Here is a 26,565-nt window from a genome sequence, read left to right as displayed (position 1 = left end):
AAACCTTTTTGTTTAACTAGGTACCTTCATTAATTTTTAATTAATTACATAACTTAACTTGTTTTTGTAATTTTTTATGGCATTCAATTTTCTTATTTATTTTACACTTTTTTTGCGTACATCACTTACCTATATTAAAATACACACAGGCACAGGCACACACACACACACACACGCACACACACATGCGCGCACACACACACACACACACACACACACACACACACACACACACACAACCCCATTCAGCTATCTTAGTGAGGACCTTCATTGACATAATGCTTTCCCTAGCCCCTTACCCTAACCCTAACCATCAAAAATGAATGCCTAACCCTGACCCTTACCCTAAACCTAACCATAACCTAATTGTAACCTTGACACTAAAACCACATTTTGAGTCTCAAAAATGCCTTTAAATGCCTTCAAATTTGTGAGGACCGGGTTGTGTGTCCTCACAAGTGACTTTTGGTTCTCACAAGTATAGTAGAATGCAGATTTCGGTCCTCACAAAGATAGCTAGAACACACACACACACACTCACACACACACACAACATATTGAATGCTTGTTTGATGAAGACTCTGTCAGATTGATAGAGTTTGTGAGTATTGTTAAGTTGCTAATTCCCGTCTTCACGTTCATAAGACCACTAATTTCACTGTTGGTTAGACAAAAGCTGTGATCTCAGCGATGTCACCTGGATCTCTGAAAACTAAAAGACAGAGCACTAGTTCAGCTCCATTGTATCAAATGTGGTTAATAATCTTTTCTTATAACTCAGTGAAGAAAGGAAGCTAATCTTTGTCCTGCTGGATGATGAAGATAGTGTCACGCTTTCCTGACTCTCGTACCCCGATTGGACCATTTGGTCTAGACAGCTGTGTTGCCACGGTAATAAAGTGCTTTCCAGGATTCGGTGACAGCCGTTTTAACGCCGAGCTGCTGAAAATCCTCCTAATTTCACAGAGCTGAGGGTCAGTTTGGCCCCAGCTGAAAAATCGTTCAAGACACGCATTCCATCTTCTGAGAGTAATTTCATCATCTGTGTCCTGCCATGGCTTTTTGTTTCACAGGTTAGCGGTGATTTTTCACAGTCATCTATCCCGTTCCTCTTGCTGTGTGATGAAATGCGTGCCCGCTTCTTTAAAGTCACTTTCTGAAACAAAAATCATGGCTCATTTTCATGGTGCATTGCAATGCTAGTGCGGGTATTAAAGTAGGGTCTCTGTTTCAAAAGAAAATTATTACTTTATGAAATGGAGACAGATTATTACAAACAATGCAATAATTGATCTCTGACTGCTAGAGGGCAGAATGTGAAGCATATAAAATCTGCAAAACGAAGTGACAATAATCTCTGAGCTAATCTACTCTCCACACAAGCCCTCCAAATCAAAGTGGGCGAAGTAGCACAGCACCCAGTTTACTAAGCCAGAGCTATGGTAGAGCAGCACCAAAGAAGTTACTGTACCTAAAATGGCAAGTGAAAGGGGCTCATACAAGTATGTGGTTTATAGAAGAAACAAAAAAACAAGATTTTTTTTATTTTATTCAGGTAAAAGCAGTAATTTGTTCTCTTCAAATAGCTTAGTGTAGTGCAGTTTCCCTCATGTCATTACCCATGCAATTTTACTGCAATTTTACGCCTGCTTTTCATGCTTACTGGAATCATTTGGGATTTATTAGAATTGTCCTGATTTTTTAAGTTACAGCATACAGCAATACTGCAACAATATTGATGGAAAAGAGCAGTGAGAAGAGGGTTTTGCGCTGTATCGATGAGCTGTAATCAGAACCAACAGGGAGAAGGAAAAATCTTTAGTCTGATGAAGAAATTTTGAGCAGACATAAAAATAAAATGAGGTTATAAAAAGATATGTCCCAGGATGGTCACCCAACCATTCTAATAAAAGTGTCTCACTGGGGACATGTGCGTGCACGCTTTTTGGGCTATGTATTTTTTGGCCCGTGAAAGCCCTTCTTTGGCTTTGTGACCTTTTGATAACTCTGCATAATATTGTGCACAGGAAAGTACATCTGAATCAGTGGGTGTCTTTTGACCTAAACCCACCCTGTGGTCAGAGCATATTTCATCGCAAACAAACTAGACAGTAATAGTTGTTGCACATTATATTTCACACTGTAAGCAATAGTCATTAAATGAGTTCTTCATTTATTTAGGTCTGCAGCTTCTTAAAGGTGCAAGGCTGCAAGGCCTGCAAGAGAACAATTTATTAAGGAAAGATCAAGCCAGTACAAGCTGAAATATCCAATCCATGATATTGACCAAGGTGTATTTCATAAATTTAGAACAAAAAAATGGTTAAGATCATCATAGATTTTATTTTCCTAGAAAGACAGAGCCACATAGGGAATTCCCATTCATTTTGAATTGATGATTGATCCTACAGCTGACTATGAGACAAACAATTTCTCAAGCAGTATAAATAGTCTTTAAATATGTGTGATAGCAGATGTGCTATCACACAGGAAAGGAAGAATTAATTTAACTGAAAATAGCTCTTGCAACCAGTCTGCCCCACTTTGAACCCCTTTGTTTGGTGGAGTGACGCCCACCTACGGAGCTGCTTACTCCACTGGGCCCCCCATCACTGGCCTTTGGGCCCAAGTAGGCTGTGTGAGAGTCCAGAGAGGCTCCACGCTGGGCATTTGATGGAGCGCAGTAGGGTGTGTAAGGTGCAATGACCCATTCACATTGCTCCCCACGCGTTCATGCTCCAGAATAGTCTGACTTATCACATGTAATACACAGAAATGCACAAATCAGGAGTGACAGCTTTAAGGCTGGAGCACTAGAAAGACGAAGAGGCTTCTGGGAACCGATGTTCCCACCCAGTGAGACTTTCGGAGGGGACAGTTGTGGGTGGAGAAGCCCATTTGGCTGTTGTTGTTTTTGCCTTGTTTTAGCACCACATTTGCTTTGTTTGTGTCCCCTTGAACCATTTGGAATGAATGAAACTCCACCCAGAAGACCCATACATACGGCATGTGATTGTGGAAATTCTTCCCTCTCTGAAACGTTTATGATTTCTATAGGCGCTCTTGTAGAGTTGACGCACTATGGTACACGGCTTAGTCAATCCTCTTGACCTATTGTTATTCATGTTTCTTCTGTTCGGTTGTAAGTTTGCATGCGTGCTGGATTAGTGTAAAGTTGCAAAGTTGTGGCGGTGCCTGGAGGTGTGAGCTCTAATCGCCTCTAATCACCTGATGTGTGATGGGCTGATCCCTGCTGAAGTTCTTCGCGTGGTTGTGTTTTCACCCCTTTAACACACAGGCTCACAGGAGCAACTGAACAAGATTGAGCCTTCATCTGAACTTTAATACCATACTGTTAGTTACAGATTAATGCCTGCGCGATTTTTGCCATTCACACAACACCTGCGTCTGCAGCTGTAGCTCAGCACACTTTAGGTCAAGATGGGGTTGTGGAAAGGTCGGTTTCTTTTTCTTTTTCCCCTGATGATTATTGTGGAATGCGTCGCCTTTCTTCTTCAACTATCAAACAAATGAAAGGTGCAGATGAAAGCCTTTTATTTTATAATCTTTCTTAAGATTTTCTAATTGTTAAGGGGGAGACTTAGATGCCATTAAATAACCTCTGCGGTGAGAAAGACGTAAATGTCATGTCTGGAGCACTGATGCCGAGCCAAGATGGATAACTTGCAATAACCTATTTGTATTAACAACAAATGCAAATTTTCCTCTAGGTTCTTGCTTTAGTTGTTCATACTCTCTCTGCCTTGCAGGATTTGATATCAGTTTGCTTTACCATAGTATATATACACATGTCCTCTGTAAGTTTATAGTCTTGAGCTCACTCTGTAGCTTCTGTGTCCCTCTTGGCATGCTGTGTGTTTGCACCAGTTCATAATGGCTTCACTGCTACCTTTCACACCTCATGGAGCCTCATGCTTGCATCCATCGCCCCGGTTCACCCCCGAATGCCCCCTCTGCACTGCTGTCTTTTCTGGGTATGAGGGATGAGAAAATTTGCCCCGTGTGCCTGTGTTGTAGCAGCACCTCGGGGATGTGTAGATATACTCAGCTGTTCCCTCTGCGGTGGACATCGAAAGGGCTGGACAAATAGCACAGTGAGAGAGCAACAAAGTAACACCCTCCTCCCTCTCTTTTGCCCCCCCCCCCCCTTTTCTCAGTGTCTGTCTCTCCCAGGCTGTCAGTGTGGAGTAGTGCTGGAGGCTGCAAGGCGACTGTGCTGTGGGAAGTTCCTGAGAGTGCTGAGGGGGAAGTTACTCACAGAGAAACACTTGTACAGAAAAGAGCACTGAGCCTCTTTCACCAGAAGGATATAAAGTGCACTCTCGCACCTCCTCCTTGTTGCGCGGGGTGTGTTCGCTGTGCCAGGACCTCAGGGGTTTGAGGAAAGTTAATGCTGGCATGATGGTGGTGTGGCTGCCTCAGGAGTGGGCCTGGCAGGCTGTTCTCCTGGTGACTGGACTAGCATCACTGAGCCCTGGGTCTGATGGTGAGTGTTTTGATGTTTCTGCTGTCCTGCTGTCTTTATGTTTTAATTAACCGTTTGGCTTACATCATAGGCATGTTTTCTTCCTGTGTATGTTGAGACTAGACTGGTTATGCACTTCTTTTACTGGTTGAGTTAGAAGCACGTTTTCACATGTTTTATAGGCGATATCATACACTGCGTGAGCTAGTCAGTCTATTTTTTGCCCTGGGGTATTTATGATGAAAAGCTATTATGATCTCCACAGGGGCTGCCATGAAAACCGGTGTGCATTTATCTCTGCCGTCCTGTCCACCCCCACAACCCTCATGTCCCCAAATCCCCGTTCATGTTTTGAATTGTTTGAAGATGGACAGCCAGTTGTCTTTTATTATGAATGCTAGCAATGTCACAGTGCCCCGTAAGGTTGTGACAAGCTGAACTCCCAGTCTCAAGAAAATGACACTTTCCCATTTGTTCTGGTTGGAGTAGGTCAGTATGGGTATTACCATGTTTAGGTGGTTTTCAGTTTTTATTGCTATTTACAGATATTATGACACAGAAATCAACACTTAAATTCTTTGTTTAAAATCTAAAAATTTCAAAATTAATCAATGAATTCTGCAATTTTTCATGTTGCATTTTCTTTTTCTTAAAACCTTTTACACCAACTATTACAGATAATTTAAAAAAAAAAGTTAGTTCTAATATTAAAAAACAGAAACATTAAACAAATCATTAGTTGCACCTTGACTTTCATACTTTGTAACAACAGAGTTTGGTGTCAAGCTGTAAAACCAGCATCTGCTTGCACACAGTAACATGCAGTGTTTATAAAGTCTGCCATAAAGAGATGGTCTGGAAAATTTCAGCATGACTCTTAGCTGTGAGTGGATTTCCCTTAAGTGATAGATGGCATGCCACTTCTCCCATTTGTTCACCCAGTGCTGTGTTGGCCTCATCTTGCTCTCCGTTAGTTAAATTGTTTTCTTAGTATAGGATAGAGGCTCATTGGAAAACGGAAGGCTTCAAAAATTCAGCATCACAATTAATATTTAGATGATTTGATATATATATATATATATAAATGTAACTTTCACAGTTGCTCTTGCTGATGAATCCTTTTTAGTGAATTAGCCCAACTCAGATCTAAACTATGTGGGTTACTGGAGCAAAACTCATCAAAAATGCCTCCGGAGAGCAACATTGATTTTCACTCTTCCAAAACTGCAGCGTTAACTAACTGGAGGCAAAGTGTCTGCTTATTCCTGTCAGCACAGACTGATAAATACTTCCCGAAATGAAGCTGAAGAGCTTATTGGGAAAGTTTTATACTAAGGTTATTCTTGAGCTTCCTTAGTTTCACTCCCCTATGCTCAGCTTTTTCCCCCACTAACTTTTATCAATACCTTTTCTTTTTCCCCTGTGATTTGATCTTTTAAAGGTCACCCAAATGAGTTTAACATGTGGGAGGTAGCCCATAAATCTAAGTAGCACAGCCAGTTTGCCACCTGTTTCCCTAGGCTGGTAAGGTTCACAGAGAATAGATGAGTCCAAACACTGTTCATCCTGTGGCAATGCAGTGGAAATATCAAAAATAGGGTCGGTTATATCGTAATAAGTTAGGCTTTTTTGAAACTGATACATTGATATGTGTTAATTTCCTCCTTATATTTTGGGTTAGGCTTTCCCCATGTTTGTCACTGATCGATAAAATATCTGTGGTATCGCTGCTGGTTCAGCTACTACCATTCAAGGGAAAAATGAACAAAAGTTGACGCGGGAGAAGTTGACATGGTATGTGTTTGGCTTAGTGACGTGAAAATATAAAAGGTCTGAAAGTTTGCTTGAGTAAACTGGAGGAATTCTCTTGAAAGATTTTTATAATCAGGAGTCTTCACTGAAGAGCTGCTACTAAAATAACTTGCCATTTATATTTTACTTCCAGCGATATATATTTCACATATTTGAAAAATGTGCATTGAACATGCAGTGGTTTAGACAGCCTGCAGGAAAACCTGAATAAGTTTAATGTTCTGTAGGTAGTGTTACATTTTTACTGCAATTAATAATTATGTTATTTATACGAGACAAAAGTCTTGACTAATGCACGTACTGCATACATTATTTGAAGTTATTTTAAATGGAGAGCGGGCGTTTTTGGATGCTCAAGGAGGATGATACCTAACTCAAAATCTTCCAGACAAACATGCAGAGGTTTTTGCTCAGTACTTTGCAAGGACAAAAATTATATGCAACAATAATATACCTTTCCTTTGGAACATGTTTGTGAAGCTAAGCGCTGCACAGTAAGGTCAGAGTGTAGCGTGGCGTAGCGGTCCAGCAGTACAAAACAGCAGCAGTTGGTCCTCAGCAGGACCGAGCTCCTTCAGCGTTCTGTGTGCTGCTTCCTGTCAGGATGTGGATACGGTTCCCCCACACAGAATTTGATCCCCAGGCAGATGTGCTGCTCCAGCGGTCAAGCCTGGGAGTAAAAACTCTATATGTGTGTGTCTGTGTGTGTGTCTATTAGTCATTCATGTGAACCATGTTAATATATTGCTTTGTGAGGTTTGGAAACTTGGGACTACTTTTTGTGAGTTTTAAGAACGTACTGAAGGGACTACTAAACCCTAGTTGAATCCTTTTGAAATATGAAGTTACATAAAAGGGCCCTGTTGTCTAACAATTAGTTAACAAAGTTAACTATGTTTGCAGGCTTCAGCTGGGATTCTTACTAGACTTTAGAGGTAGCAGCAGGTGGATTTTGTGAGTGTGCAAAAGTCCTTAGTCAAAGGCAAACATACTTGAAAATGGAATATATAAGGCAAAAAGAGAGTTTGTGTAATTCTAATGAGCTTCAAATTTAGAATTGGGTATGAGCACCTTTATTATTCCACACAGCCTAAACTATGTTAGCCAAGCTTTCTTGATATTTCTTTAGGTAGCCTTCAGTAATAGTTGTCCAGGGTTTTTGGAGGACATTCAAAGCTCTTCTTTAAGTGCTGCGTGCTGCCAAGATGATTCCACACTGTTTTTGTCTATCCGGGTATGCTTTTAGAACACAGACGGTGTGTTTGAGAACATTGTCACTGCTGAAAAATAAAGCTGTTGCAACCAGATGCTGTCTAGATGGTATTACAGGGTTGATCAAAATATGATTTGATAAGATCCCATCAACACTGTCTGAAATGTAGTTTTTGACAGCCACCCTTCCACTGAGTGCTACTGAGGCTTCAGTGAACAGTAGAACAGTTGATGAACTGAACGGTCAGATTTATCTCTCAGGTCCTGCATCAGGTGCATTTGGTGGATTTTTTCCTATTTCTTATCAACATGATTGTCAGATATCTGCTGGAGATGGTTTCTTAAGACTGCCATTTTTTCCCCTCCACTAGACCAGTTTGCTCAATTTTCTTAAGGACACTCTGTACAGGATACTGAGAAGTTTTTAGCTAATAGCTCTTTGGGAATCATGTTGTTGGTGCAAAAATACTTTTTATACTGTCAAACTGTGTTATTTGTGTCATTTTCCATAGAGTCAACTAAAGAAATGGGAAGAAACTATGTTCTATTTTAGACAGGCTGCTACTAACAAAGAGCCTAAAGATATATTTTAAAATTGGTTCCTGTAATGTCTAGACACAACACTAATTCATCCCTTCATTAAGGTGTCCTTTTATGCTTGACTGCACTGAACTGGTCTGAAAAAAACATCCAATGTTCATAGAAAAACTTTGAAAGACCTTCAAAAAGCTTGGAGAGCTATTGTTGAAGACCCCTTTAAAACTTTACATGAAATTCTGTAAAGCTCCTTGAAAGCAAAACATACGTAATGTAGGGGTGGCTCAAGTTTTTCACCCTAAGATACTACTCTCCTGGCTGTACTTTCATATTTAGCATATAGACATGTGCGTGTACTATGCTATACTTACAATATACAATACTTACATAGATTAAACAACCTTAAGTACAAAAGAGAAGCGTCTGCCAACATTTCCTTTTTATGGGAGGGGGGGGAGGCAGAATGGCTAAGGTGACATATTGTGGTGGCGCTATGGCTGCAGTCTGTAATGAACCCCAGAATTTTTCAGTCGCTTGTGGCTTTTTCCAGTAAGTCCAGACCACATGAATAGATAGACGAGCAGTGAGACGCGTTGATGGGAATTGTGGGTAGATAATGTTAAAAAAATAAATAAGAGAAGATGGGTTTGAGAGGAGACAGATACACTTGTGGTGTCAGCACCTACACCTGTTTCTTGTCTATCAATGTGTGTGTTCGTCAGCCAGTGTGTGTCTGTCTACAAACCTTTTGCGAGATTCATACAATTATATGCAAGATTAAGAAGTTTAGTGCATCTGCGCACCCTATATATAGGCCTCTGTGTCTCTGTCTCTTTATGTTGCTGGCATCTGTTGTGAATAGAGCAGTTATTTCGTCTGTCTGTGTGTACATCTGCCTGTGTTTGAGTATTTGCATGTGGATATAGCAGCTCTTTGCTGTATTCACACCCATATGTAGAATTTCGTTTCTGACAGTGGAGCTAGTTTTTTTTCGAGGGTGGGATTTGAGAAAAATGCAGGGCAGGGTCAACTCCATAAATTTGTCGTGGTATTATTGCTCTGTCTGGTGGGAGCCCCTGTCAATCCTTCAGAAAGGCAGCCGATAAAGAGAAAACAGGTTGGTGGAAGCTGCGCGCTGGAAACCGATGACCTGATGTGGGTGTAGCAGCAGCAGAGAAGAAGAAGCGAAGAGTGTGGAATGTGCTCCTCGGACACTTTCTTGTGTGTGCGTGTACAATATGCGCACATGTGTGAGTGTCTCATGTGGCACAGGCCTTTGAAGCCTGTAGGGGGTTAAGAGGAATGAGAGTGCAGTGGCAGGGTGGAGGAGGATGTATGGGCCCTTTGCAGGTTGGTTATGACCCCCTCAGGGTCAGAGTGCACCCGGCAGACAAGGGGGAAGATGCCTCTTTTTGAGAAGGTGATTTATCATGGCCACCTGGAGTAACTTATCCTCCTCTGCACCCATGACGAACAGTTAACAGTCTGTGCAGTGGTCACAGCTCACAGATTAAATGCCTGTTGTCTAGTCTGTGAAGTCTGCTCCTGTTATACAGCTCTGTTAATTGGAGTGCTTATTTTTCAAGGCATGCAAACTGCAACACATCCCATTTTTGTTACTGTTTTTATTAAAAACTTTTATTTGTAAAAAAAGAAAAAGGAAAGTAAAAAAAGTTCAATGAAACAACAATGTAGCACCTCAAACTGACTCAACTTAAAACAATCAGTAAAAGTCGAACATTTGGTTAGAATAAGGAAAAATGGAAGCACGTCTTCCATTAGAACTGGCAAAAATAATAAAGTTAATTTAAAAAAATGCATGTCTTAAAAAATGTTTAAAAAAAACACACCCAAAAATCCTAACAAACAGAACATGTTATCACGTGGGAATTTCCATGATTCTTCCATGACGGCTCCCATTTGTTATTGCTGCCATTATAAGATTGTTACAGAGGTCATAGTCATGCTTCGCTTAGCACTATAAAAAAAGGAAGGATGTTGTGTCACAAACAAGGCCAATATTGCTCAGTCACAGACTTCAGAAATGAACAGAAATGAGAAACATGGTCATAAAGGTGGCAGATAAACTACCGTCAATAATGCAGACATGTTTGGAAAAGTTCAATCCAGTGTGGAAGCACTCGCATGTACAGTGCCACCGATGGTGATGAGCTGTGACTGAAGGTTCTCCAGCTGGAGTAATTCACCATAATTACACTTCGCTTGCTCAGAGGGTGTGTGTGTGTGTGTAATATTGTGTCAGAGACAGAGGAGCTGCCTGTGGAATGTGTGAGGGATGCAGATCAGGTTTCTGGGTGACCTTCAGCATGCTACGTCGCTGACAATGCAAGTTTGTGTGAGGGTCCATGTAAGCTTATGCATCTCCAAGACGAGAGTAAATATAAGGACGAAACGAAATGAAAGGTGGGCAGTATATATATGTGCATACATGGGTGACAGTGCACTGGTGAGGTGTTTTTAGTAGCTTAATGAGTCAAACTTAATGTGATTTCCAGACACATTAAGTTATAGGACGATCGTGGCTCAAGAATTGGGAGTTCGCCTTGTAATCGGAAGGTTGCCGGTTCGAGCCCCGGCTCGGACAGTCTCGGTCGTTGTGTCCTTGGGCAAGACACTTCACCTACCGCCTACTGGTGTTGGCCAGAAGGGCCGATGGCGCGATATGGCAGCCTCGCTTCTGTCAGTCTGCCCCAGGGCAGCTGTGGCTACAACTGTAGCTTGCCTCCACCAGTGTGTAATGTGAGAGTGAATGGGTGGATGACTGGATGTGTAAAAGCGCTTTGGGGTCCCTAGGCGGGACTAGTAAAAGCGCTATACAAATACAGGCCATTTACCATTTACCATAGGACACAGAATATTAGTAGAATTTGATGCCACTCTCCTGCAAATACAAATAATGAGGCGATAATGGGTAAATAAATAAACCTCCAGGGTCTGCAGATGGAAGTTGGGATGTTGAAAGGCTGGAAACAGCAGGAAATGATGAAAGGTGGTATTGGCAGTGAGATGTAAGAGAGAGAGGGATGAGACATTCTGCAGCTAGACCGCCTAATTGGGAGAATGCATTTGACACATTATGTGAGAGTCAATGTGAAGAAAATGTCACATCTTGGTTATTTTCTTATCTTTAATTTAAGAGAGGTAGTTTCTCTTTGATTTTTTTCTTCCCATCATTGAGGTTTTTTAGTCATATGTTGAACATCAGTGACTCTGCAGTAAAATTACTCATATACTATGTACAGCAGGCTTTAAAACTTGTTGGATAAATACCTTCATTATGACTTCCATAACAGACAGTTTGTATTGTAGTGAGGTTGAGGGCCCATCCAATAGTGATTTTCGGCCTTATCTATATCCTCAATTTCAAATTGATGGCAGCAACATAACTATATTTTTAATGAGATGCCACAATGTCTCAGTTTAAACACTTGATACATTTTCTGTGTTCTACTGTAAATAAAATGTGAGTTTATAGAGCTTGCAGATCATGTTCTGTTGTTTAAAAATTTACACAGCCTCCCAACATTTGCTTAATTGGAATTATATATTGGTCCACCAGTCAATGAACTGGCGGATATGATAGAATCTGCATACTTTGTACAGCAAACTTTAAAACTTATTGCCTTCATGTCAAACAGTATGTGTAATCAAGCAAGTTTATTTATAAGTACAAATTGTTTGAGACTAATCTGTTTAGCCAAATGAACTGTTTAGAAAATGTGTAATCCATGTGCTGCTCTACGTAATGCATAATCATTTTTGTGTTTATGTCATTGCAGTTAAGTGCTGTTATGGCACAACGTGCACCTTGTTTAGCAAAAGATGAAGTGAATCAGAGCTCTTCAAGACAGAAAGTTCCTCACAGACTCGTGAAACATTCCATTCTTGTGTCCTTGTTTTGAATATTTGCAAAACAGATGTGATAGAGAGACCAAGGCCACTGTGAGGGAGGATCTGAACACCTCCACAAACTTCCCCTCTGACAGAAACAGCAACACAGAGTGAAAGGACACAGAGTCCCACTTAAAGAATAGTCACTGTATTTGGTATTGCAGTCTGATTTAGCCTTTTCATCACATACTCCTCTGGAGGATTAATCATGTCTCCCTTTTAATGCCTGGTTGGTTTTCTGGCTGTTTCTGCCCTTTAGATCTTGTTGCATCTATCAGGAGGAAACTTTTCTTGGATTTGACTGACACTGAGCGCTAACATGGAAATGGGCATTCTTGATGTCTTGAAAGCCTTGACTTTGGCTTCGCTGTGTATAATCTGTTAAACAGGTTAATTTTTTAAATATATATATACACACACACACACACATACATACAAGGAAAATAATGTGAAGGAAAAAGGAAAAGTGAGAATCGGACAGAGAGCAAGAGAAAGACATCCATCTAGTGTGGCACAATGCTGTTCCGCTCTTTGACCACAGTGGTCTTTGGGGATTATCTGCTGTCATGACTGATTTGATTTTGCACTGAAAGATTTTATGCAGCTTCAGCTACTTTACAGTGAGAGTGAAAAAATAAGCACATAAGCTGCACAGTTATTTTCAATTGAAAAATGTTTCTATACCAATGAGCAGGGTTATTATAGTGTGTCATACTGGTTTAAATAATTATACTTCTTTTGGAGATTTCAGCTTGCATTATTTTTTAGCCCAAATATTTGTTATACATGTGTATGTATTTGACAATGTACGATTACAGGTCATATATCTGGCATTATTCACAGTCTAAACAATTAAATAACTAATTTCCTTTTGTTTAGCACACAGTCAGGTCAGGGCAATCCATCCATCCACCCAAACCTCACATAAAAAGGCCTTAAACAATCAGAACCTATCAAATGTTTAAACTGAGAAAATGTACCATTTCCAGAAGAATATCAGGTCATGCAACACATCTCATAAAAGGTGGGGCCGTGTTTGCCACTGTGTAGATTCCCTTTTCTTTTAACAACAGTCTGTGGGAGGCAGGCTGCTGGACTGAGGAATGTTGTCTCACTCTGGTCTGATATAGGATTCTAGCTTCTCAACAGTCCTGGCTGTTCTTTGTCATATTTTTTGTTTCATGGTACTCCAAATGGTTTTAGTTGGTGAAAGGTCCGGATTACAGGCAGGGCAGTTAAGGATATGGAAGTCCTTCCCTGCAAAGATGTAATCTAGATAGAAGAATATATGTTCCTCTAAAAACTGTATATACCTTTTAGCATTCAAGGTACCTTTCCAGATGTGCCGGAACCAATCAGAGGTGCAAGACTTTGAAAGGAGCGCTGATAACAAGCTGGATGGTCCCTCTCTTCTTTAATCCACAAGGGCAATGGCATCCATGTTTTCCAAAAAAGGATTTCAAATTTTGATTTGTCGGACCACAGAATAGTTTTCCAGTTTCAGACCAGAGAGGACAGCAGCCTTTCTGGATCTTGCTCATTTGTGGCTGCTTCTTAGCATGGTAAAGATTTAACCTGCATTTGTGGCTGGCAAGCTGAACTGTGTTCACAGACAAAGATTTCTGGTCTGGTTCTGGTGTTTCTGATGTCCATGACAGAGTCATGCTTGTTTTGAGTTCAGTGAGGATGAGAGGAACATCGAATACTGATTTTCTGACAAAGCTAAAAATACTGATTTTCAGCTTTGTCCCTTGCACACAGAGCTTTTTTCAGATTCTTTGAAATTTTGATGCTATTATGTACTGTAGATGATGATATATTCAAAGTCAATTAAACAATTTTGCATTACAGAACATTGTCTGTGAAGGTTCTCAGTCATCCAGGTCATCGTAGTCAAAGGAGCTTGCAAAGAAAAGCGTCTGGACTTCTTTAAAGAAGTCCAGACGCTTTTCTTTGCAAGCTCCTTTGATTACAGAACATTATTCCTAAATTATTCTGCAATTTATAGACACAGTTTGTTTGCAGGTTGCTAAACCTCTCCCCTTTGTTTCTAAAAACTCTTCCCCAGCTGTTTCTTTATAGTACCGCTTCCTTTTTTCAGTCTTTTCCTCCCCTATCCCAACTTTTTTGAGGCCCGTTGCTGCCAACAATTTAAAATAGAGCTAATATTTTTCATGAAATACTAAAATGCCTCTGTTTAAACACTTGATATGTTATCTATGTTATGTGTTCTACTGTGAATATGAGTTTATGAAGTTTGCAAATCGGTCCATTGATCAGTGAGGTGGGAGATGCAATAGATACACATACTTCATATTATGTTTTCACTTGTTTCCTTGATCAGCTCCTTTATCATCTCTGCTAAACTCTGACCACTTGGAGTTAAATTCAGAACAGCAGGGTTTCTTTCAGCAGCACACTGTTAAACTCCAAACAATGCTAAGCTAGGAAGACACCTGACAGGTTTTGAAAAAGGGGATGTGTTATTATTATTGATCAAATCACTGATTTTCCAGTGATTTTTCCAGTGAATCACTGATCAGTGTACTAAAGTTCTCTGTCTCCTGTGTCTTCACTGTACAGCTAATATGTTGGACACCATGCTCCTGAAGAACGGGGGGAAGGGGGCATCGGATCGAAGGGTGGAGGAGAGCAGCAGCGCAGCCACAGTTTTAGCTCAGAACATGCTTTGGTGCCACTGCTACCATCACTGTCCTGAAGACTCGGTCAACAACACTTGCATGTATGCTGGACTACACACTTGCACGCTCACAAAACAGACACATACAAACTATTAAAAAACACTGTATTAAGCCCATTAAAAGACAACGCAAACATTTACCCGGTGTAATTAAAAAAGACTCATAATTGCGTGATTAGATCAGAAGCACACAAATGTTTTAATTCAGCTCCATTCTTCTGAAACCCCTGAAGCTTCGTGAGGCACAGCTTATTTCTACTCTCATTATCCATTTCAGTTGTTTGTTTCTTTGTGTTTCAGAGATTACATTTTAATACTTAGTGGTACAAGGTCTATATGTGCTTAGATGCAGTTATTTAAAATATAAGGATATGAATGTACTATTTGTCATCTTTGCTATCTATTTGTTTTGTGTCATTATTAGTTCATTTCAATTTTCTGACTATATTTAAAGGTAAAAATGTACTCATAAATATACATAATTTAGTGTGTAATTACATATTCCTACAAATTGATGGATTCTCGTAAGCTTAGAATGAATCCATTGAAAATATATAGGCGTTAATTTGTGGAAGCCACCATGTTGCCCTGCCATGAATACAGCGGCCACAATCACCACCGCTCTCTGTACTTCCTCATTTCCATTTCATCCTCATCGTCCTCACCTCAAGCCTCATCTCCTGAACTGAAGTCAGGGCTCTTTCACATTCAAAACATTCATAAATGTGCTAGTGTATTCCTGGTATTGTCACAATTACTCATGCCACTAGATTAGACACGCGACTAACATGCTGACAGTCAATAAAAATGATCTTCAAATCTAAATATTTATTTGGATTTCTGTAATGGTGAAATTGTGTGCATATTCTTTGTAGGACTGATGGTTACTGCTTCACTATGGTGGAGGAGGAGGAGGGGGGGATTGCTGTACTCACTGCAGGTTGCCTGGGACTGGCTGGCTCTGAGTTTCAATGCAGAGTAAGTCTGCTGCATGTGAATGTGCGTGTGTCACCCGTGAAATCTTTTTAAACCTTTATAAGCTTTACTTGACTTACTGTTGATGAGACCCATTTAAATAAGAATTGTCGAGTCCATTGTGTTTACTTTATACACAGTAGAAGAGCTTTTGTTATATTACAAAATGCTAACTAGATTCCTCTCATTAGTGTTACATAGACATGCACAGTTCTGACATTTTGTTTGTGTACATGAAAGGACACGTGGAACGCACGTTCAAGGAGAGCTCTCGAGTGTTGCACGGATCAAGACTTCTGCAACAGAGACTTGCGTCCCACCCTTCCTCCACTGATGACATCAAGTAAGACAAACACACACACACACACACATCCACTCTTTCACACATTTTTTCCCCACATAATGAAATCCTGCCCCTCTTTAAAGTGTGAGTGGCTTTCAAAACTGGCTCTTTTAGGCCACGCTGGGTTGGTGATGGGTAGTGACAGTTTAAGCTGTTACAAACCACAGTGTGGTGCTGGAGTGAAGTGGCACATGCAGAGAGACAGAGAGAGAGAAGGAGAGAGAGATGAAACGGAGCCTGCAGATTTGGCTTGTTCTCTCACCCTCTAATGAAAAGGACAGCCTCTCCCCAGGGCCTGCTTGAGTTTCTTGCCTCAAGGCGGATGTGAGATATCTGTCCATCTGTCATGCCACAACCCACTAACTAACACACACATACACACACCTTCTCTCTCCCTCTGTCACATACACTAACCTATGTGTATTTTTTATACATTCAAGCTACCTCTGCTGTTTTGTTATTTGACTCTTTTTTCGTAGTTTGAGGTTCATTCTTATCAGTTTTAATAACAAGGAACAGTTCTTACTATGATCTGAGGATAGGATAGAACAAAATCTCAATGGGCCAGAAAGAAGTGTTTAAAAAAGTTGCAAACGCGGCTTTATCACCAAGTGAAAGATTAGCACAAGAAAACAGCAAGCGCTGCTCTCACGTCTGAGGATGAAGTCAGTTTTTAAACAGTAACAATGGACAGTTATGGTAGTAATTTATTCTATGCATTATGTTTTCCTTTAAATGTAGGTTTATTTGAAACATTACTTGTCATCAGTTAATATGCAGTGACCTTATAAGAAGTTCTTTATCCATTAATTCTTATTGTGTTTGTGTGTGTTATTTTCTTCCCCACCATTAAGTATCACTGTTCAGGCATTCGTGTTTCTGTGCTTCTGATTGACAGGACCAGTGCAGAAAGTCTAGAGCCCCAGAGCTGCTTCAGACCTCTGGGGTTTCTGTAGATGTCCGTGTGACATCTGATATGTGAGATTTGGGAGCGGGATGTGATCGATAAGGCAGTCAGAAAAGGGGGTGCAGGGAAGAAATAGAGAGATGGTAGGGGGAAAACTTGTCCCTGCCAATGAGAGATATTTGGAATGACACCCATGAACAACTGACTGTCACCACCATTCATCAGTAGTTGTTTTGTTGACTTTCCATCTTGACCAGACCAGGATTTTATTTTTTTTGTTGTTTCAAAATCGCTAAATTAAAAAAAATTAAAAACTCTAATTTACATCTTCTCATCATTACATTTTTAGATTACCACAGTATCCAGTACATGGCTCTCTTAATTTCAGTCACAGTTTGCAGCATCATCCTTGGCATCATCCTCGTATTTTGTTACCTAAGGTAAGAAGGTCGTCTCATACACACAGAATTTAAACACTTTCACACCTCTGGATGTTCACTCAGCAAACTTTCTGCGGCAGATATAAACGGCAGGAGTCACGGCCACGCTACAGTATTGATCTGGAGCAGGATGAGACCTACATTCCTCCTGGGGAATCTCTGAAGGACTTGATAGAGCATTCCCGTAGCATTGGGTCTGGCTCTGGGTCAGGACTCCCTCTACTGGTAAGCAAAACTCTCTACACCTCTGCTTCACCTCAAGCTGAGATTAACTGTGATAAAATAATCACTGTGTCACTCCATTGTTTGTAAATATATGCAGAAGAAAATGTCACACAATGATTTTTAGTGCAGTAAAATTTCTGAATTACATCAACCTGTTCACTCGTATAAAACTTAAACAGAGCAAGATGCTCAGAAGGAAGTTTTTCTATATTTAGAATGAAAAAAAGGGATTTTAAAGAGACTTGTCTTTGTAAAAATGGAATTTATTTTGTTTTGTTGTTTCAATAATTTGTTTCCAGGTGCAGCGCACCATCGCCAAGCAGATTCAGATGGTTAAGCAGATTGGAAAAGGACGATATGGAGAAGTCTGGATGGGCAAGTGGAGAGGAGAGAGAGTGGCTGTCAAAGTCTTCTTCACCACTGAGGAAGAAAGCTGGTTCAGAGAGACTGAAATCTATCAGACCTTCCTGATGAGACATGACAACATACTGGGTAAGGTCCTGAAAACTGCGAAGTGAGTGTAAAAGAATGAATGCACTTAGTTAACAGTGAGCAGCGGTTGCATTCAGCACAATTAAGGTTTGTTTGTTTTTTCTTCTCACAGGTCAGTTTAGGTCAGGAAAGTAGTTACTCTACGGAATGTGTTAATGTTGCAAATATAATGGTAAAGACAAAAAATCCAAGAGAGAACAGTCAACTGCTGTATTAAATGTATGAAAGTTTATTTAAGAAGAAAAAGGTGAACTTTCAAATGGTACATCCATGAATACAGGAATAAGGCCATAAAATAACTAATACCAAAAGGAAATCTAAAGTCCAAGTTTGATACGCAATTTTATGCAAATGCATAAAAGGATCGACAGTTCCAAAAATAATTTCCCATTCCAAGTTGGTGTCCCATGGAGCCCCGGCACCCCCATCTGTTGCCATCTTGGGCGGGCGTACCACGTGACTTCCACAGACAACCATTCTAACATTTCCATCGCTATCAAAGTCGTTTTTCTGGTGGGTTATTTTGGAGTTTTGATATCTTGTTTGTGCCACACATTTGTTTTTCTCAAAGTATCTTGATGCATGTCCTCAGATTCAGCAAAGACTAATTTATATTACCTGCTTCAGGTATACTAGTGCCTTCTGCCCCTGTCCTGCCAGGTCGCTCACTTCATGCCAAGTCCACCAGGCACAGCTGCCTGACACTTATCTGGTTCTTATCCTGGAGAACATTCTTGCCTTTTGCATCAAGAGGGGCCTGAGCCAGTTTAATAATGAACACACTGTGGGAGCGATTGGGCTTTCTGTTCAGCCAAGTGTTTGCAACCTTCCTCTTTTTTTGACCTCTCCAGAACACTTGAAAAGCCTCCTCTGCGGATTTGACTTCCACCTCCAGACAACCAGCCACATACATGATGTGGGCTTGATTGCATCTTTCCTCCAGGAGATCGTAGATGTTGTAGTTGTAGATTTCTACATAGGAGATGAAGCTGCTGTAGCTGCTGTCATCATCCACGCCATCTGATTTAGAGGCCTCATGGCAGCAATTTCAGGATCAACCTTTAGGTTAATGGAGGGCATTTTAGGAACAGACAAGTTGTTGTCCCGTCTTTGGCGCTCCAACAAAGCATCTACGTCAGTCTGAATCTCCATACCATTTTTATCATCAGTCTTAAATACGTATCTCTTGGTCTAGTAAGGACCTATACTGTTGAAGATCATGTCAACGAATAATATAGTAATATAAGAAAAAAAAGTACAATCTCCACAGTTTTTTCACATGTTAGAGGAATGCTGCTGTAATGAATGAAAGGAATCTGTTAGCATGACTCTCTGGCAAATGTGTAAAATTACTTTAATAGTTATTGTATAATCATATTTTCTTTTCTTTCTTTTTTTTTATGTGGATCTATTGTTAAAAAAACAGAAATTTCTGCAGTAGTGAGTGATAAAATATGATCTCTTCTGGTATTTATTTGCTTTTTATTACTTCATTACTTTGGTATGGTATGAATAGCTACGGGGGAGGACTTTATCAGAAGGAAAAGCTGTAAAACCTTTGAAAATTCAGGTAAAAGTCCAAAATTTATGCTGTCATTCCAATCTAGAGGGCTGGATTGGAGTGTCGCAAGCCAATTCTGGCCCCCAGGCCTTACGTTTGACACCCCTAGTTTAGGCTCTTCTGGGAACTCATTGACTGGACTGCTGACTTAGCCTCTGGGGTTAACGACTAATTTCTGGAGTTTCAGAGGGCTCTGGAAGTTTTGATAACTGAGTGCCAATGTCAAAAGCCCGTGAATGATTGACGGTTGCACATTTAGTATTTATGCATCTGCTCAAAGGGCTATATTTATATTTATGTAGGTTTTATAGGTTTTTCAGGTCTATTAACATTTGATTTCTATGTTAATGTTAAGACAATTTAGATTTAAAACTAAAGAGGTCTCATTTTGTTCTGCTTCCACACTCATGCGGGTCAGACTTTGAAATCTCTAGATTTAGAGGAAAGGAGTGTTGGGTTTGCTCAGAACTCATTGTTAACAAGTGTAGCAATTAAAGTCTGAACAGCAAGCTGTCATAGACAAAGACAAAAAAAATATGAAATATCTGTAAAGATACACATTTTTTTAACATGTCTCCAGGGAGATATAGCGATACACTGGGTTTTGCATATCAAAAGCAGAGGTAATAGCTGACTAACAAATGGAAAATGAGTATTAGAAAGAAAAAATACAGTGCATGGTTTCTACTTCCACCTCCACATCGTCTGGCATGATATTAAACATGCACTATGTTTGATTCTAAGTTTTAGAAGTTACACACACAAATGGATGTTCAGTGACTGAGCAGAAGTTGGTGAAATGTCCCCAAAAGTGAATGAAACCATGCGCATTGATTTCTGTGTGTATATTTTAATCCCCTCACACCAGCTATCTAATCCCCAGGATTCATTGCAGCCGACATCAAAGGAACCGGCTCGTGGACTCAGCTGTACTTAATTACAGACTACCACGAGAATGGCTCTTTATACGACTACCTCAAGTCCAACACCTTAGACGTCAAGGCTCTTCTGAAGCTGGCGTATTCCTCCATATCAGGCCTTTGTCATCTCCACACTGAGATCTACGGCACACAGGGCAAACCAGCTATTGCACACAGAGACCTGAAGAGCAAAAACATCTTGGTTAAAAAGAATGGATCCTGCTGTATTGCAGACCTCGGTCTGGCTGTCAAGTTTAATAGGTACACAAGACATTTTGAGTCTTTTGAGCGTTTATTTTAATTAAGGGGAATACTGGACGATGCTAAAAATTCTTTGGCTCATTCCTTTTTTCCCTCCCTGTCTCAGTGACACCAATGAAGTAGACATCCCTCCTAACCTACGCGTTGGAACAAAGCGCTACATGCCACCTGAAGTACTGGATGAGACCCTCAACAGGAGCCACTTCCAGTCTTTTATAACAGCTGACATGTATAGTTTTGGCCTTATTATCTGGGAGATGGCCCGACGATGCATCTCTGGAGGTGAGGAAGATGTGTTTATTTTGACTTGAAGTGTCTTAATATTTTATTAATGATAATTAATGGACATTTTCTTTCATTATAATTCCAGGTATTGTGGAGGAACATCAGCTTCCTTATTATGACCTCGTCCCCTCCGATCCTTCATATGAGGACATGAGAGAAGTGGTTTGCATAAAAAAACAAAGACCTTCATTTGCTAATCGATGGAGCAGTGATGAGGTACTCTTATCTTTATCCATTTTTAAAACTTAAACTTAATGGTGTTTATGTGTGAACGTCATTACATCAACATGGTTACTTACATTAAAATAAATCCATGTAAATATGCATTAATCTGCATTCTAAGTGGAGATTTCTGCCTCATAGTATGAGAGAAATGATGCATTGAAACAGCTGTTATTAGCACAACAGCTGTTAATCATACACTTTTCCAGAGTATTCTTTAGTTTACAGTTTACCTGTAAAACTTTATCAGTAAAATTATTTCCTCTGCCAAGGAGGTTATGTTTGTAGTAGTGCTTGCATGCGTATCATTCTTCCTGTCTGTAAACATGATGACTCGAAATGTCTTGAATGGATTCTGATGAAACTTTGTAGCAGTGTAGATCATCTACAAAGGTCATTCAAGGTCAAGTTTATGATTTATTGGTCGGAAATTGAGAAAAAGCCTTATAACTTAGAAACTATGATGAAGTGTGGTGTGTATTATCAAAATATAGAAAGCTTTGTATAAGGATTTAAAATAGCATTTCATATTTCACCTTTGAAGTGATTCTACATTGGCCTTTTTAAACTATGTTATTTCTACAGCATATAGAGTGAGCATACAGGGAATGATATATGGGGTTTCTTAATATCACATTTTTTTATTATTACTGTGTTATGTGGATTACAGTTATTGATTATAACCGCTTTTTCTAATTGATATTTATTATTAAATGCTACCCATTTATTATATCCACATAAATAAAAATAATAATTATACTCAAAATGATATCAAGTATATTAAAATGGGTTTCAGCTTGGCAAATAATAAAAGCCTGCACTTTGCACATAAACACAACGTTATAGGTTGACTTTGTAGGTCTTGGTGGATGTAAGGTACATTTTTGCTAAACATATTTTTGCATGCCCATAAATAATTAGTAATCATGGATTAAACCATTTGCCTAAAATGTACTTGTATTCTTATGCATATGGTCGTGTGTGTCTTTAGTGTCTACGACAGATGGGGAAACTCATGTCGGAGTGCTGGGCTCACAATCCAACTTGTCGTCTCACAGCCCTAAGGGTGAAGAAGACTCTTGCGAAGATGTTAGAGTCCCAAGATATCAAACTGTGACAGAGAGTCCACAGAAAAGATATCATCTCCCAGAGTTTCATCATTACCACTGGCACAGGCCACTCAAGCTGGCCAGAAGAAAGGGAAGAAAAAAAGAGAGACTGTGAATAATAGAACAAATATAACTGACAGGGAGGATGAGTGATAGAGATAATGGTCACCGTAGGGCCAGAATAATGATATATACCAAAAAATTTATTATATCAGGGGACATCTGCTCTACCATTGTCTGAGGCGCCTCTCCCTCAGTGTTCAGACTGTGCTTTCTGTGAAAGCTAAGTGGTTTCTGGTTCCAGACTGTTCAGGGGGCCTTGCAGGACTAAAATCTGGAGGATGCTCTTGCGCTGCTCCTCTAAAGCCATATAGCAGTATTCTACGGGCAGTCTTTTGTACTGTCAAAGCTGCTTTGTGTGTGTGTGTGTTTTGCTGTTTTGTTTTTTTCTGAGTCAGCCGCTGCATGCTGTGATATCACAGTGGACTTATGACGATGATAGTCATCCATTGATCTCAGTGTAGAAGATGTGGATTCATACCATTATTATTATTATTGCTGAACAAACAGAAACATGATTAATAGATAGATATAGATATATATATATATAGATATAGATATATTAAACAAATATACATGCATACACACACACACACACACACACACACACACACACACTCAAGGTGAATCAAAAAAGAATCATCTGATTTCTGATTTCAGTGTGCTTTAATTCAACAGCCGGAGACAACAGAGAGAATTTGTGAGGTTCACGTGGTTGTTTTTATAGTTTGACTATCGTATGGATATATACCATCCGTCCATATTTAGCCTTTTAGTTTAAAATGTACAGGATGCCTTTTGAAACCAGATGATTCTTTATAACCTGTGTATGTATTTATATATATATTTATACATTTGTGTGTGTATGTATGTATATACACATACAACCTCTCTTTAGATCTGGGCTTTGCTATCCTGCATCGTCTCATCTTTCTGGTCACGTTTCTTTTTCATCCATACGAAGCTGATCTGAAATCTATGTATTATTGCCTTGTTGGATGGTAAAATGCATTTTTGATCAGTGTCTATACATATATGTCTCATCCACTCTGCCACTGTAGCACGTGCCTTATTTAATCTGTACATATGTAAGTAATGATGGTGTATGAGTGGATCTGCAGAACATTCCCTATTAAAAAAATATTTGAAAAATATATCTTGAAAGCCCATAAGGTTTTTTTCTTTTTAAACAGTCTCACAAGTCAAATGGTCGCACTCCATTTTCAATGTTGCATATAAATATAATTTATTATTAGTCTTAAAAATTCTTTCTTACAGTTTGTACAATAACTTGACAGATGAAATGCAAGCCGTTGCGAGGAACATCATGAGTGCAAGAAACAGACAGGCTACATTCTCACTATACACAATATTAATCATGAAGCTGAAGAACAACTAGGGAATGCAAAGGCTAGCCCACTGAGAATGTAGAGATTGTTTCAAAGGGATGCAAAGTTTGCATAGACGGCTTCAAGAAAACTGGGACAACTGCCATTCAAAAAAACAAAACCAACCAAGAACACTTGTATGGGCGCAACTGCTGCTCCATCAAAGGAATGTCACATTTACAGATCATTTTTATGCACAGAATCAGTGTCATCGTGATATTGATGGCTTCTGTAGTGAATGTACAAACATCGTTGTCTGAGTTAAAATCTCTTATCCTCCAAAAGTACGCATGAACTTCGGTTGATTGAGACAATATTTAGATGATCACCCTCTGTATTAAACCTTACATGTCAGGTATTTGGTAAAAAGCAGTTGTTTTCAGTTGGACTGGTCCTACAAAAATATACTGGTTTGATTTCCCTTTCTGCACCATCTCCCTCTTCGCTCTGCCTGGTATCTTATGTGAACGTGACATCATCATGAACGTCACACAAATTTGCATCACTCACTTTTTTTTCAGTCTGGCTAATTTCCCATATCCTTTTGTTAACAGGCTATACGATATGTAGAGATATGTAGTTAGCCAAATGATCCTGCTAAAAACAAAAGAAAAGAAAAAGAAAAATAATCACCAATGCAACTCAAAAATATCACCCATAATAGAAAAGCAATAATTATACATAACATGACTAAAAGTATTAATAGCAGTTATAACGACACTTAAAAAACGGTGTAATGATTATGATCGTTGAGTTCCCTCTGTGTTATAAATGTGGACGACAGAAAGAATAGTTACAGCGCCAGGTGTCCACCAGGTGGTGCTGTAATACAGTCAAACGCAATGAAAGCAGAAACGAAATACGGTTCAGTGACAGACAGCATAAGATACAAAAAAGACGTATAAATAGGCATATCATTAAACACTATGTTGTCACAGAACACATACTTTTCCATGGAGTTGCCATGGAGACTGATTTTTGGAGAATGAGACGTTCTTTCGCCGATCTTCCTCCTTTGATCCATTGACCTCTTTAGTGCGTGTCACTGTTGTGAGGGCATCATCCACATCTCCACAGTCCATCCGAATAAACTGGAAACATGTTTCCAAGGAAACCATAGCCAAAAATATCAAATCATTCTTACAAGAGAGGGAGAGAGAGAGAGAGAGAGCGAAAGAACGAGGAGAGAAACAGCCTGAAAATGACTGGCAGAGATTCTTGTTTACTCTCCAAGTTTTCACAACCTTTGTTGCCAATATTTAACTGGGTCATGGCAGGGTAGACCTGGCTGTGACTATCTCCTTACTTCTTTGAGTGTACACACAGGCAGCTTCTGTGAGTGTGTGTGCGTGCATTTGTCATCGAGAATGACTTTTCCTGCTTTTTTTTGTTGTTGTTTTTTGGGGTGTGTGTGGGGTGTGTTTGAGGGGGTCCACCCTCTTTTCATATTCACTTTGTGTCTTCTTCCTCCCTGGAATGTCACTTGTCCCTGGCAGGCAGATGTCAGTGTTCAGTCACCGCAGGAACAAGGCTGTCATGGCGTCCCATCTCCTCCAGTACTTGGGCAAGGCGACTGAGGTTGCCGTCAGGAAAATGCTGGGCCTCCCACAAGTCCAGGATCACTCCAGTGGGGCTGGATTTGGTGGCAAAGTAGTTAAGATACCTAAAAGAGTGATCATGTGAAACCAGAGAGAGGTAGGTTAGAAAAGCAGATAAATGGTTAATAGAGAGGAATGAGTTTGCTTATTAGTAATAAAAAACTCACTGGTGTGCTGCAATAATCTTTTCATCGTCAAATACTTTAATTCTTACTTTCTATCTATCTATCTTTCTATGTGTATATATATATATGTGTATATATGTGTATATATATATATATATATGTGTTTATATATGTGTATATATATATGTGTATATATGTGTATATATATATATATATATGTGTTTATATATGTGTATATATATATGTGTTTATATATGTGTATATATATATGTGTATATATGTGTATATATATATGTGTATATATGTGTATATATATATATATATGTGTATATTAGGGGTGCAACGATACACAAAATTCACGGTTCGGTTCGATACTTTGGTGTCACGGTTCGATATTTTTTTGATACAAAAAAAATGTTCATGCCTTTTTATTAATTTGTCATTTATTAAATTTTCACGGCACATTCTGCACCATTCTTTTGTGGTTCGGACTCCTCCTGACATTTCTTTGGAGGTGGAGGAACACCAAAGTAATTGCTTAAAGGAGCTTCTTCGACATCTTTAAGAGTTCTAAACAAATGTCTGTCCTCCTCCAGAAAATCTTATGTATGCAAACACGCGTTGCAACTTCTTATCTTGTGCGCATTTATTTTGACAGCGAATGCGCACCTGCGGACCACTTATGTGCAGCCCTGGTTATTTAGCTCGTCATATTGCAGCCACAGAAATTCTTTTGTCCATGAAACCATAAAGCTGCACTTTCTTTTTGCCTTATAGTCTGATTTGTCATAACTTTTCCGTTTTGTGGTAAGCTTTTCTTTGGCTGTCACTTCTTCACGCTGACCTGTCTTATTTGGCTCAGCAGAACGAAAATATATATCCTGCTGCTTTTACACGCACACTCACATAACGCTCAGCGATTCTCTGCGCGATTAACCTCTCACATGTTTAAGCTTGCTGCGGGAGATTTCACTTGTCATGTTTGCATAGTAAG

At 39.6% G+C, this 26,565-nt stretch overlaps 2 protein-coding genes across 6 annotated transcripts in view; one reads left to right on the top strand and one right to left on the bottom strand.

Annotated features, from left to right (window-relative positions):
• bmpr1bb (bone morphogenetic protein receptor, type IBb) overlaps positions 1–25,136 on the top strand; it is a 64,397-nt gene extending 39,261 nt beyond the window's left edge. For both annotated transcript variants that reach the window (XM_085168912.1, XM_085168913.1), the window contains 11 exons: positions 4,179–4,507; positions 14,543–14,702; positions 15,536–15,638; positions 15,876–15,978; positions 17,235–17,325; positions 17,406–17,550; positions 17,850–18,042; positions 20,487–20,784; positions 20,891–21,066; positions 21,155–21,285; positions 22,283–25,136. In XM_085168912.1, the coding sequence (XP_085025038.1) occupies positions 4,420–4,507; positions 14,543–14,702; positions 15,536–15,638; positions 15,876–15,978; positions 17,235–17,325; positions 17,406–17,550; positions 17,850–18,042; positions 20,487–20,784; positions 20,891–21,066; positions 21,155–21,285; positions 22,283–22,408 (1,614 nt within the window). In that variant the 5' untranslated portion in view covers positions 4,179–4,419 and the 3' untranslated portion in view covers positions 22,409–25,136. The remainder of the gene's footprint in view (positions 1–4,178; positions 4,508–14,542; positions 14,703–15,535; positions 15,639–15,875; positions 15,979–17,234; positions 17,326–17,405; positions 17,551–17,849; positions 18,043–20,486; positions 20,785–20,890; positions 21,067–21,154; positions 21,286–22,282) is intronic.
• Positions 25,137–25,260: 124 nt separating this feature from the next.
• unc5cb (unc-5 netrin receptor Cb) overlaps positions 25,261–26,565 on the bottom strand; it is a 132,094-nt gene continuing 130,789 nt past the window's right edge. For all 4 annotated transcript variants that reach the window (XM_085168904.1, XM_085168908.1, XM_085168906.1 and 1 more), the window contains one exon: positions 25,261–25,511. In XM_085168904.1, coding sequence (XP_085025030.1) covers positions 25,352–25,511 — 160 coding nt within the window. In that variant the 3' untranslated portion in view covers positions 25,261–25,351. The remainder of the gene's footprint in view (positions 25,512–26,565) is intronic.

This window comes from Neolamprologus multifasciatus, chromosome 7 (genome assembly GCF_963576455.1).
Source record: "Neolamprologus multifasciatus chromosome 7, fNeoMul1.2, whole genome shotgun sequence".
Lineage (NCBI taxonomy): Eukaryota > Metazoa > Chordata > Actinopteri > Cichliformes > Cichlidae > Neolamprologus > Neolamprologus multifasciatus.
This window is presented reverse-complemented; position numbering and strand designations above follow the sequence as displayed.